The 13765-nt window shown below is 33.7% G+C and overlaps 2 protein-coding genes across 2 annotated transcripts in view; one reads left to right on the top strand and one right to left on the bottom strand.

The window, feature by feature from the left end:
- The window catches only part of ptprz1b (protein tyrosine phosphatase receptor type Z1b), a 40436-nt gene extending 30675 nt beyond the window's left edge, over positions 1-9761 (top strand). The window contains exons 25-40 of the mRNA XM_073838479.1: positions 58-146; positions 466-486; positions 670-766; positions 865-947; positions 1072-1206; positions 1306-1440; positions 1758-1921; positions 3991-4126; positions 4219-4365; positions 4446-4539; positions 6006-6079; positions 6160-6288; positions 6382-6531; positions 7754-7896; positions 8622-8757; positions 8830-9761. Coding sequence (XP_073694580.1) covers positions 58-146; positions 466-486; positions 670-766; positions 865-947; positions 1072-1206; positions 1306-1440; positions 1758-1921; positions 3991-4126; positions 4219-4365; positions 4446-4539; positions 6006-6079; positions 6160-6288; positions 6382-6531; positions 7754-7896; positions 8622-8757; positions 8830-8964 — 1868 coding nt within the window. The 3' untranslated portion in view covers positions 8965-9761. The remainder of the gene's footprint in view (positions 1-57; positions 147-465; positions 487-669; positions 767-864; positions 948-1071; positions 1207-1305; positions 1441-1757; positions 1922-3990; positions 4127-4218; positions 4366-4445; positions 4540-6005; positions 6080-6159; positions 6289-6381; positions 6532-7753; positions 7897-8621; positions 8758-8829) is intronic.
- Positions 9762-11594: 1833 nt separating this feature from the next.
- On the bottom strand, positions 11595-13393 carry ndufa5 (NADH:ubiquinone oxidoreductase subunit A5). Its single transcript, XM_073838725.1, has 5 exons — positions 13327-13393; positions 12766-12810; positions 12533-12649; positions 11875-11940; positions 11595-11766 (listed from the first exon to the last, which is right to left on the bottom strand). Exons 1-5 carry the CDS (start codon positions 13345-13347, stop codon positions 11665-11667), a joined length of 351 nt encoding a protein of 116 aa, XP_073694826.1. The 5' UTR covers positions 13348-13393; the 3' UTR covers positions 11595-11664.
- Positions 13394-13765: the final 372 nt, after the last annotated feature.

Here is a 13765-nt window from a genome sequence, read left to right as displayed (position 1 = left end):
CAGCTATTTATTATTTATTTATTTATGTTTCTAAATATTTTTTCCTCTTTTTGTCAGCAGAGGACAATGAAGCTCTCCCCGTTAAGGAGTTCGTAAAACACGTTGTTGATCTTCACACAAATCACACATTCTCCAAAGAATTTGAGGTGATTTTTATTACTTCTTGCTTAGTTTTTTGGCATTTCTAAATACGTACATTTAAGCACTGCATCTTTTTATGCAATATAAACATATAAATTATCACATTAATGTCATAAATGAATGAATATGAGTGCAAGGGGCAGCATGTAAATGGTGAAATGTACAGGCGTCTGCATGGACACCCGCTCAGAGCGACAGCCCGTCTAAACCCGTCTGTAGCATGAAAACACATGCAAACGTGCCTCATGTACCTGCACTGGCGCCTCTCTGTTTGTCCCGGACTTTCATTGTGCTTTTCTGCATTCTCACCCCCTTCCTTATTAGATCTTGAAAGAGTCTTACGAGGTAAGACACATCTCCCTTTGTTTCAGTGTTTCTTGTGACTTGTTGTGATTCTTCTGTTCATTGTTTTGACGTGTCAGTGTTGCTTTTTGCATGCTTAGCATGCATGATAGCGTGATCTAGTTTAATAATGATTATGTTCTGAGTTATGATTTTGTCAGTGATGGGATGCAATGTTTTTTCTAGGAGATTCAGGGCTGTACGGCAGACATCGGCGTCACTACGGACAGCTCCAACCATCCAGACAATAAGAGCAAGAACAGATACATTAACATCCTGGCCTGTATGAGATGTTATATCACTCATCCATAATAATATAAAAGAAGTACACGCATTTATAAATAAAAAACACAACTAATAAGACTGTTTTTGTACTCTCAGATGATCACAGTCGTGTTAAACTCTCTCAAAACTCTGAGAAAGATGGCAAAACAGGGGACTACATTAATGCCAACCATGTGGATGTAAGTGTAAATACGATTATTAGCCGATGCAGTCTGAAAATGGCCAGATACATCTATGATTAATCCGTCTGTCACTAGTGTTGGTTAAAAATGATCATGGTCTGATTATAATGATTATCTTTAGGGCTACAATCAGCCGAAAGCGTATATAGCCGCTCAGGGTCCACTGAAGGGCAGTCTGGAAGACTTCTGGAGGATGATTTGGGAGCAGAACGTGGGTGTGATTGTCATGATCACTAACCTGGTGGAGAAAGGCCGGGTAATGCTTTTCATCACTCTTTGATAAGATCATACGGTTGCAACCAAAAAGTGTTCTGATGAGATTTCTAATGATATATGCGTGGTGTGTGTGAAACAGAGAAAATGTGATCAGTATTGGCCCTTGGAGAATCAGGAAGATTATGGATGCTTCCTAGTCACGCTGAAGAGCACTAAAACTCTTGCCTACTACACACAGAGGACATTTACTTTAAGAAACGTTAACGTCAAGAAGGTCAGTAACTACACCACTACTCTTTATTAATATTCTGAAAACATTAGCACAACAAATATATTTATATATACTTTATAGAATGTTTTATTTGTGAAATTTTGTTGGATGTTCATCCAGCATTTTTCAAATGATACTATGTTTTTAGAATGTTCAGAGAATATTCAAAAGTAACATTATAAAATGGAATGTTCCTTTAATGTTGCTTAACCAACTCGATGTTTTGGATGTTCAGAGAACATTCAGAAATAACGTTTTCATAACTTAATGGGAATGTTAGAACGTATGTTTGTTAGCTAGGTTGTCTTTTTCCCCATTAGGGCTCACAGAAGGGCCGCAGTCAGGAGAGGACTGTGCTTCACTTTCATTACACTCAGTGGCCCGACATGGGCGTCCCAGAATACACTCTACCCCTGCTGTCCTTCGTGCGGGCGTCCTCACAGGCCAGGACTGCTGATATGGGGCCAGTGGTGGTGCACTGCAGGTAGATTCAATTTCTAAATAAGTTATGGTCATTGATTTGACTGCACTGTAATTGCAACTTTTTATCTTTAATTAACTTTAATTCTGACTTTTCTCTCACAGCTCTGAGAAAAATGTTTATAATTGTGAGATGCTAACGTGCAATTGCGGGGAAGAAGTCACAATGATCTTTTATATATTTTTTAAAAAGTCGTTTGATGTATTTGAATTGTGTGATGTAAACTCAGAGTTCTCATAAAAAGTAAGAATTGCGAGATGGAAGCTTAGAATTCAGAGAAAAAAGGAATAATTGCGAGACTTAAACTTGGAATTCCGAGAAAAAAGTAAGAATTTTGAGATGTAAACTTAGAATTCCAAGAAAAGGTCAGAATTGCGAGATGTAAATCCAGAATTCCAAGAAAAAGGAAGAATTGCGAGATGTAAACCCAGAATTCCAAAAAAAAAAGGACGGATTGAGAGATGTAAACCCGGAATTCAGAGAGAAAAAAAGGAAGAATTGGGAGACTTAAACTCGGAATTCAGAGAAAAAATTAAGAATTGTGAGATGTTAACACTGAATTCTGAGAAAAAAGGAAGAATTGCAAGACAAACTCGGAATTCCGAGAAAAAAAGGACGTATTACGAGACAAACTCGGAATTCTGAGAGAAAAGGATGTATTGTGAAAATTAAACTCAGAATTCCGATAAAAAAAGGAAGAATTGCAAGACATAAACTCGGAATTACAAGAAAAAGGAAGTATTGTTAGACATAAACTCAGAATTCCAAGACAAAAGGACGAATTCCAGACGTAAACTGAATTCCAAGAAAAAAAAATGAAGACTTGCGAGATGTAAACTCTGAATTCCGAGAAAAAAGGAAGATTTGAGAGACTTAAACTTGGAATTCCGAGAAAAAAGGAAGAATTATGAGACAAACTTGGAATTCTGAGAGAAAAGGATGTATTGTGAAAATTAAACTCAGAATTCCGAGAAAAAAAAGGAAGAATTGCAAGACATAAACTCGGAATTACAAGAAAAAGGAAGTATTGTTAGACGTAAACTCAGAATTACAAGACAAAAGGAAGAATTCTAGACGTAAACTGAATTCCAAGAAAAAAAAAATAAAGAATTGCGAGATGTAAACTCTGAATTCCGAGAAAAAAGGAAGATTTGAGAGACTTAAACTTGGAATTCCGAGAAAAAAGTAAGAATTTTGAGATGTAAACTTAGAATTCCAAGAAAAGGTCAGAATTGCGAGATGTAAATCCAGAATTCCAAGAAAAAGGAAGAATTGCGAGATGTAAACCCAGAATTCCAAAAAAAGGACGGATTGAGAGATGTAAACCCGGAATTCAGAGAGAAAAAAAAAGGAAGAATTGGGAGACTTAAACTCGGAATTCAGAGAAAAAATTAAGAATTTTGAGATGTTAACACTGAATTCTGAGAAAAAAGGAAGAATTGCAAGACTAACTCGGAATTCCGAGAAAAAAGGACGTATTACGAGACAAACTTGGAATTCCGAGAAAAAAGGACGTATTATGAGACAAACTTGAAATTCTGAGAGAAAAGGATTTATTGTGAAAATTAAACTCAGAATTCCGAGAAAAAAAAGGAAGAATTGCAAAACATAAACTTGGAATTACAAGAAAAAGGAAGTATTGTTAGACATAAACTCAGAATTACAAGACAAAAGGAAGAATTCTAGATGTAAACTGAATTCCAAGAAAAAAAAAATGAAGAATTGCGAGATGTAAACTCTGAATTCCGAGAAAAAATGAAGATTTGAGAGATTTAAACTTGGAATTCCGAGAAAAAAGGAAGAACTGCGAGACATAAACTCTGAATTCCGAGAAAAAAGGAAGATTTGCAAGGTGTAAACTCAGAACTCTGAGAAAAAGTAAGAATTGCGAGATGTAATCTCACAACTCCAAAAAAAAGTAAGAATTGGGAGATGTAACTCTGAACTCAAAAATTTAAGAATTAAGAGATTTACTCTCTGAGAAAAGAAAGAATTTACATTACATTTAAAAATATATAATGCCGACATAATTCCAGATGTCATTTTAACGTGTTTGCATGTGTGATTTGCAGTGCCGGTGTGGGGAGAACAGGCACCTACATTGTGATCGACAGCATGCTGAAGCAGATAAAGGAGGAAAGTACAGTGAACATCATGGGATTCCTCAAACACATTCGGACCCAGAGGAACTACCTGGTGCAGACTGAGGTTTGCCAACATATTTCAAACCATAACTTAGTTATGTCACGTCACACGCAACATGAAACACCCATCATATCTGTGTGTATGTGTGTGAACAGGAGCAGTACGTCTTCATCCATGATGCTCTAGTGGAGGCCATCAGGAGTAAAGAGACCCTGGTCTCCTCCAGTCACATTCACACATATGTGTCTGATCTCCTCACACCGGGACCTACAGGAAAAACCCGCCTGGAGAAACAGTTTAAGGTAAGAATCTTGGTTTTGTGACTCCACCTTAATCATTATTATGCGAAGGAATTAATTGATCTTGCCATTTGTTCCTATAGCTGGTCAGTCAGAGCTGTGCAAAACAGAGCGATTACACAGTGGCTCTAAAGGAGTGCAACGCATCTAAAAACAGGACGTCTTCTCTTATGCCTGGTGAGTGTGTGCAATATAAAATGAATGAAAGGATTAGTTCACTTCCAGAACAAAAATTCACAGATGTACTCGCCCTGTTGTCATCCAAGATGTTCATATCTTTCTTTCTTCAGTCGTGAAGAAATTACGTTTTTTGAGGAAAACATTTCAGCCTTCAATGGTGCCCCCGAGTTTGAATGTCCGAAATGCAGTATAAATGCAGTTTCAAAGGGCTCTAAACAATCCCAGCTGAGGAAGAAGGGTCTTATCTATCTTATCGACATCGCTGCAGAAGTACAGACCCAGTGTTTACAAAGTGAACATGCAAAAAAGGTCAAACGCACTTTACAAAAAACAAAAAACAGAGATGTAGGACGATTTTAAAGCTGGAAGTTTTTGAAGCGTTGGAGGTTAAAAAGTATCGAAATTAAATATTTTTTTTTAGAAAATGACAGAACGATTTGCTAGATAAGACCCTTCTTCCTCGGCTGGAGTCCTTTAAAGCTGCATTAAACTGCATTTTGGATGTCCACTATATGGAGAAAATTCCTGAAATGTTTTCCTCAAAAAACATAATTTCTTTACGACTTAAGAAAGAAAGACAGGAACATCTTGGAAGACAACGGGGTGAGTACATTATCTGTACGTTTTGTTCTGGAAGTGAACTAATCCTTTAAGGGGAGACACTACAGGCAAAAACGCTGTTTTTTCATGCACCTATAAACTTTGAGATTTTGGTCTTTTTGGTTTTTGGTTAGACTAGTAGAAAGAAAACATCCAACATCTTTTATAGCACTTTATCTATTTGTGTCAATAGATTTCAACTACAATGCATATTTTTAAAGGCCGTTTCTCAAAATGAAATTTTCTTCTACACTCAGCCATAAATCTCCACTTCAGTAGCACTTACACACACCAAACTTTTATTCCTGTCTATATCCTGAAGGTTTTTACAGAGGGATTTGTTCATATATAATTTGCTTGATTTTATACAACATTTTATTCCACCAAAAATGGTAAAAAAAACATAGTGTTTCCTGTTTTTTTTTTAAATTATGGAGTGACAAAATGAGATACCCAAAATTCCCTCTGTAAAAACTTTTGACTCTCATATGTCAAAAAATTAAACGAGAATTTTGAAACTGACTTCATGCAGTGTTTAGATTTTTGAACTAGAAATGTATGCAAATTAGTGCATATTTCATTAAATATTACCTCATTTGCATATTTAAACCTAACATTTTAGAAAACTTGTAATACAAAAAATGTTTGTAATTATCAATGTAATCAATCAACTGGGTAAGTAAGGTGATAACTATTACCATATTCAACTGCAGTGTCTCACCTTCATTTCTTCCATGAATTATATTCAGAATATATTAAAGATCTTTTTAAATTGTGTTTTTAAAGATCTAATGTATCAGTGAGCTCATTCAGAGACTTACCTCTTGATCTTTATCCTCACATGTGCTCCATTTGTGTTTCAGTGGAGAGGTCAAGGGTCAGTCTGTCCACAGGACCTGGAGAATCATCAGACTACATCAATGCCTCTTATTTAATGGTACGACTCTTGTTCTGATGCTCCCGTTTAGATTTCTACATGCAATATGGTGTGAATCCGTGAGTCTGTGCCGTTTACAGGGGTACCATCAGAGCCGTGAGTTCATCATTACCCAGAATCCTCTTCCAAGCACCGTACAGGACTTCTGGAGGATGATCTGGGATCACAATGCACAGATCATTGTTTCGCTGCCGGATACACAAAGCGTGGTGAGTTATACACACTCACACAGACAAACACGCTTGTACTTCTACACACATCCGTACGTAATAACTGAGTCCTGTGATTTCTGACCATCACAGAGCAGAGAGGGAGAGTGTGTATACTGGCCCACGAAAGATCAGCCAATCAGCTGTGAGACCTTCACTGTGACCTTCAGAGGCGAGGACAAACTCTGCCTGTCCAATGAGGAGTCGCTCGTGGTACAGGACTTCATTTTGGAGGCCCTGAAGGTGAATAAAACTCATTTCATTTATGTATTTGCAGCTGCTCAAGGTGAATCTCTCAAGACAAAATCTGTCAAGAATATGCTTGGGTCATATTTTACCCCACAATCTACAGGGGAAAAAAAAAAAATAATATTTTAGTGTTTTTTTATTTATTTTGATATTATTTTCATAATAATTAAGTGTATTTAACAACTCAATTGTCATTACAGGAAAATACATAAATGGCAGTAGTTGTTGTACTGCTTTTATTTAAAATCAAATATTTTATTACAGTAATATCACTATATTACAGTAACGACAATCACATATAAGAATTATTTGAAATTTAAGAAAAAACTTAAAAATATCTGGACACATTACAGCAATAACAATTTATAATATTGTAAAAAATCAATTTATATTATTTATAATTATTATTTACAATATTATTGACTTATTAAATTACATTATACAATATTATAATAATATTATGAATTAATTATAATTTTACAATATTATATGTGAAATAGCCAGTAAAAACTGATGAAGATAAATAAATTGTGTTATATTAGTGTAATATTGTGAAATATAAATGTATACCATTTATAATTATTATTTGCAATATTATTAATTTATAATATGATAAAATTATAATTAATTCATAATATTATTTTACAATATTGTATAATGTAATTTAAGATAGATAGATAGAGTAGCAGTTGCACTTTATTTTAAACAGAAATGTTTAATTACAGTAAATTTGACTATATTACAATAATGAGATGCTAATTAGGAATAACTTAAAAATGAAATTTAAGAAAAAAGTAAGTAAAACATCTAGGCACATTACAGCAATGACAATTTACACTATTGTAAAGTATTAATTTATAATGCTATTTATAAAAACTATAACTATTATTCGCAATATTATTAAATTATAATATTATACATTCATAATAATTATTATTAAAATATTAATGTGTAATATTGTATGCAATTTAATATGTAAATTAAATGTAAAATAATAAAAAAAAAAAACTCTATTGGCACTAAGAAAGCCTTTCAATTTTTAATTCAAAAGTACTGTATGTATTTTTGTTGATTTTGATGTTTTGTGAGATTTACAAAAAAAATCCCAAAGCATTTTCACATTTAACGTTTCTGAAAGTTGTCTTTGTACTGGACGTTGCATCTTAAACTGTCATTTTTCAGTTCTTTTTTTGTTTTATGTGGCTGTATTTGACAGGATGACTATGTGCTGGAGGTACGTCAGTACCAGAGCCCTCGCTGGCCGAACCCTGACAGCCCCATCAGCAACTCCTTTGAGCTCATCAACATCATCAGAGAGGAAAGCTCGCGTCGAGAGGGACCCGTCATCATCCATGATGGGTAAAGTCTCATAGCATTTACAGGAAAGACTCTTATCAGTGACAGTGTTCCGGAAAGTTACTTTTAAAAGTAATGCATTATATGCATCACTAATTATGTTACTTAGTTACTTTTTATGGAAAGTAATGCGTTACGTTACTTTTGCATTACTTTAAATCTGGGCAGGGCAAGCTTGTTTGTTTTTATTATAAAAAGTTCTATTTTTGGCAAATGTATAAGCCTTTTCACACAAAAGCCTCAGGCTTAGAGAAAAGTAAATTCACGTCTGTACAGTAGACCGCAGAAGAAAAAATGTCAGCTCTTCAGCAATAAAAAAAGGAAAACAAATGTTTGATTATCTTGAGTCATTTTCGTTTATTAGTATGGATGAATCTGATCATCGAAGGTCGGCAGCAAAGACGTCGGTTAATAAAATGGGATTAAATACGAGAATATTTGTATTATTCAACATATTTAATTACTGCAGGTTTGTGTTGAATTTCACAGTTTTTATTCATTTTGAGGAATGCTGTATGTTTTTTAGCGAGCGAGATGAATTAATGCATGTTCACATTTATTCTAGAACTAAAGTAACATCTTACAATTTCTCTCAACATGGAGACAGGAGAGCTTTTAATCAATAAATGGGGGAAAAAAAGTAACTGGCGTTACTTATTTGAAAAAGTAACTCAGATATTTTCTTGTCAATTAAAAAGTAATGCGTAAGACACACTGTGTCTGTGCAGGTCTGGAGGAACGAGTGCTGGTTTACTGTGTTCACTAACCACCCTGGTTAACCAGCTGGAGGAGGAAAACACTGTGGACGTCTATCAGACCGCCAGAATGATCAACCTCATGAGACCGGGCATCTTCAACGATATTGTAAGATGAGTAAAAATGTGTATACTCTGATAAGATATGAACGCTATTTTTAACATCTTCCCATGTGTGCAGGATCAGTATCAGTTCCTCTACAAAGCGATCCTGAGTTTGGTGAGCACCAAGGAGGACGAGAGGGCTCTTCACTACTCGGAAAACAACGGCACGGTTCCCACAAACCCGTCGGAAAGCCTGGAGTCTCTCATGTAGCAATACAGACCGCTGTCACCCTTCACCCAAGGAAATGTACATTGAATCAAGAGAAAGTCGCTTTTGAAACCCTCCCAAAGTCTCTGGACGACGTGGGTACAGGATATACTGTCATTTGGTCTTTTATTGTGCCTTTTTGTTACCTTTGTACTGCTTTGATATAATATTATTGTTGTAACTAATGCCAAAATTTCTACTCTTTGGAAAAGCAGTGACTGCTGTATTGCTGGTGGTGTCTTTTTTTGGTTTTAGTCGGACGTAACTGTTGAAGAAATATTTATAAGTAGCAGGGCAGATGATTTCATATGCTATCTATTTTGGGGGTAAAAAAAAATCGTAGATATAAAAGCGTTCTTGAATGTAGCCTCATAGTACAGAAGAGAGAGGTGTGACTCTAATAATATATAAAACCATGGGCCACACCAACAGACCAAAATACATTTATATGACTAGCGCTTCTTTTCTTTTTCTTTTTTTTTTTACCATGTTTGTTATTGTAGCAGTTGAATGTTTCATTTTTTTAAATGTTAGAAATTCAATGATTTCTTAAGATTAACTTAGTTGACATGTTGTAGCAGACGACATTTCGTACATTTCTCATTTGTAATACTTACCGAATCCTTCTAGATTTAAATCAGCAGATTCATAACCAGCATTCAGTTATTTATCTCCATATTTATCAACTTTGATTTAAACTGTCTAATCATTTAGGCCTTTCGTCGACCATTAACACAGGACGTACTTGGATACATGAAAGAAAGCACAATAAAAAATAAACAAAACATGATCATTTCTTCTATGTTATTGAGTATTTGTCATTTATTAACATTGTAATTTTTTTCCACTAAGCATCCAAAACTGTTTAACTACAAAATGTAGGTGAGTGAATTGAAATACTTTTTTTTTTTTTTTTTTAATAAAGTGATATTGAGAGATTACATGTAGTAATTTTTAACATAAAATATTACTGTTAATTGAAGTCCGTAAGCAGGTATTTTTTTTATGTTTTTTTTTAAAGAAGTCTCTTTTGCTCACCAAGCCTGCATTTATTTGATCCAATTATGTTTTGAAATATTTTAACTATTTAAAATAACTGCTTTCTATTTGAATATATTTTAAAATGTAATTTATGCCTGTGATTTCAAAGCTGAATTTTTAGCATCATTACTCCAGTCTTCAGTGTCACATGATTCGCAGAAATCATTCTAATATGCTGATTTGCTGCTTAAAAAAAACATTTATGTTGAAAACAGGTGAGTAGAATTTTTTCAGGTTTCTTTGACAAATAGAAAGTTCAGAAGAACAGCATTCATCTAAAATAGAAATGTTTTGTAACATTATAAATGTCTCTATCATCACTTTTGATCAATTTAAAGCGACCTTGCTAAATAAAAGTATTACTTTCTATAATATCTAATATCTTTGACCTTTAAAGGTATTATTTGACAGACTACATATAATAATGTTTAACATTAAATGCTAATGTTAATATCTGTTTTACAAAATGTGAAAATTGTGTATTTCTCTCTAATTATGTTTCCCCCCTTTTTTGCTTTTGACGTTATTTAGCTAAAATGTATTATTTTGACGAGGTACATTTTTAATTAGTTTCCTGATTCTTGTGTATTATAAATTCAGATTTTATATTTCAAGATTTAAATCATTTGAGAGACAACTTGAGGGATAAAGTCAAAATATTAATGTTAATTTAAACCCTTATGCACTCTACCTCAAACAAATTCATAAAAAAGTGAATGTTTTTCTATTAATTACTTTATCCTCTTTTTATTGCATTATTTGTTTGTATGCTATTCAGCTATAAACTGACTCTTCATGTGTATTTTGGTCATTTATAGCCTTTACTGGACCTTGAGCTCATTTACCACAAGGCTAAAACTCAAAATCAAAATTGATTTTATGACATACACTGCTGTTCAAAATTTTGGGATCAGTACAATTTTTAATGTGTTTTGAAGGAGTCTCTTATGCTCATTAAGGCTGCATTTTTTTTTTAATACAGAAAAAAAAACAGTAATATTGTGAAATATTACTGCAAGTTCTTATATTGGTTTCCTATCTTAATATACTTTAAAAAATAATTTATTTCTGTGACGCAGCGCTTCATTACTCCACTCCTCAGTGTCGCATGATCTTTCAGAAATCATTCCAATATGCTGATTTATTACTTTTCATTAATCAAAGTATCCTGAATAAAGTATTACAGGTTCCAAAAAATACGAAGTTTTCAACATTGATTATAAATAAGCTATTTAGAATGATTTCTGAAGGGTTATGTGAAACTAATGATGCTGAAAATCCAGTTTTGCTTCATAGGACTAAATTCAATTTTAAAGTATGTTAAAATAGAAAGCTGTTATTTTAAATTGCAATAATATTTCACAAAATTACTTTTTCTGTATTTTGATCACATAAATGCAGCCTTGATGAGCAGATAAAAAAAGGCTTACTCTGAATTACTTTAAAAGTCCCTTATTCATAATTAAATAATTCATAAAATCGATTGTGTAATATTTCCTATCTCATAATTTTTTATTACATGAATTAGAAATTCTGACATCATAGTAGATATAATTTACAACAAACCGCTGTAAAAAAAGAAAATGCACATCTTAAACGGACAGTGTTTGTTTATTTATTATTTAATATAAACATAATATGTACATGAACATAATGAGGACTTCAGATGGGCCATTTCCACTGGTTCACCGGTGCTTCCTCTACGAGAGGCTCCCATGGTTTCCATTCGGTCATCTTCCTGGACAAAGACAGCTCAGCCTCAGCCTGTAGACACACCAGACGGACTGAGGTACGGCACACTTTATTCACTTTCTATAAACTTAGCTATGGTAAATGAGGCTTTGAGATCTTTAATTATTGCCATATACTCACCTGTGCAATAACCTCCTCAATCTGTCCAGAGTTGATTTTCTTTTCAAGCTTTCCTACATCAGGCTCCTTTATAACACAAAAGCAACATTTATAGAATTTAAAGGAGTAGTTCACTTTCAGAACTAGAATTTACAGATAATGTATCACACCCTTGTCATCCAAGATGTTCATGCCTTTCTTGTTTTAGTCATAAAGAAATGGTATTTTTCGAGGACAACATTTCAGGATTTCTCTCTATATAATGGACTTCTACGGTGCCCCCCGAGTTTGAACTTCCAAAATGCAGTTTAAATGCAGCTTTAAAAGGCTCTAAATGATCCCAGCTGTGGAAGATGTCTTATCTAGTGAAATGATCGGTTATTTTCTAAAAACATTTACAATTTATTTACTTTTTAATCTCTACACAGAGTACAAACAGAGCTAGACAAGATGAGCATCTGAGGTTAAAAAGTATATAATTTTTGTTTTGTTTTGTTTAGAGCCATTTGAAGCTGCATTTTGGAAGTTCAAACTCGGGGGCACCATAGAAGTCCATAAACGTTTTCCTCAAAAAACATAATTTCCTTACAACTGAAGAAAGAAAGACAATCTCTTATATAAGTAAGTGTTTTAAAACTTAAACCTAAAACTCAAAAATATAATTTTTTCAATATCTTACAGCTTTGACATGATTCAACCTGTCGTTGATCAGTTGCTCGGTGTATTTCCTGTAGGCAGCATCCTGAGGCATAGTTTGTAGAGAGCCCAGGATCTTCGTGTAGAGAATCCGAAGACGCTTTGGGAAAGAAAGCAACATTTTAGTACAAGTCCTCTAACTTAAAACACCAATTTATGATTGTATATGCAAGTTCAAATTAAAAAGTGATCAAAATGAAATCCAAAAACACTCACCTCATGAGGATTGTGGGAGACAGCAAGGCCAACCAAGCCTGTGGTCTGAAAATAAGACGATCAGAAGATGCTTATTTCCATGCACTTACGTTGTTTTTTTAATGAACGCGTCAAAACAAAGTGTGCGATAAAGCCTTTCAACATGTAAGCGTTAATACACGTGCTTATTTATTTATGCAATGATGTAATTACAATATCAATGTCAATTATGCTGTAAAAACATTAATGCTCGTGTACATATTCACTTTAAAGTGTCAAAGGCACATCTTGATTTCCCATGCATGACATTTACAGCTCCAAAAAGACATTAAACCATCAAACTAATCACTTGCATTGTTATTATAAACCCTATTTTGGCGATAATTCAGGTTTCGCTACACTTGCCACCTTTATCGACCAAAACAAAGCACGACTCGTGCATTTAAATATACATACAAATGCTGAGGAAAAACGTGCAAAAAAGCCGGAGATATTCAAATGCACCAGGATTTGATACAAGCTTCATTTACGGATGAATATTAATGGTTTTTATGAATATATTTTCATGACCTCCGCACGTACCTTCTTGATAATACCAGCCATTTCTGCCTGTGCGGCTCAACGACGCAACTTCCGTCGCCTGTGTGTGACGTCAGTGGCTCTCTGACAGCTTCATGTTGTTAAACGTTTTTAATTTAGTTTCTTTTTAGCCAAATTATCTATCTTATCTATGTGTCATCTATTTCATTCTTGTTTTTAAATATTACTTTTTTAATGGGTTTATGTCATATGGGCCATTCAAGTAAGAAATATTAGGTAACTTAAAGTTCTCGATTTAAACTTATTTAAATTTTTTTTTAAACCTATTATGTCATTAAATTGATCTTCTTCTTCTTCTTACTATAATAATAATAATAATAATAATAATAATAATAATAATAATATGTTGTTATTTGTCAAAAAGCAACGAGCTGTAGAATGTGTAGAAATATTGAAAATTAATTTAATTCTATTTTAATTT

Source organism: Garra rufa, chromosome 4, assembly GCF_049309525.1.
Source record: "Garra rufa chromosome 4, GarRuf1.0, whole genome shotgun sequence".
In the NCBI taxonomy this organism is placed as follows: domain Eukaryota; kingdom Metazoa; phylum Chordata; class Actinopteri; order Cypriniformes; family Cyprinidae; genus Garra; species Garra rufa.
This window is presented reverse-complemented; position numbering and strand designations above follow the sequence as displayed.

Bases quoted from the DNA above. Each gene is read 5' to 3' on its own strand.
- ndufa5 (XM_073838725.1), bottom strand. From the start codon at position 13,347: ATGGCTGGTATTATCAAGAAG. The intron at 12,811-13,326 runs GTACGTGCGGAG...TCTTATTTTCAG, and splicing joins TGGCTGGTATTATCAAGAAG to ACCACAGGCTTGGTTGGCCT. The intron at 11,941-12,532 runs GTAAGATATTGA...TGTGTTATAAAG, and splicing joins GGTTGAATCATGTCAAAGCT to GAGCCTGATGTAGGAAAGCT.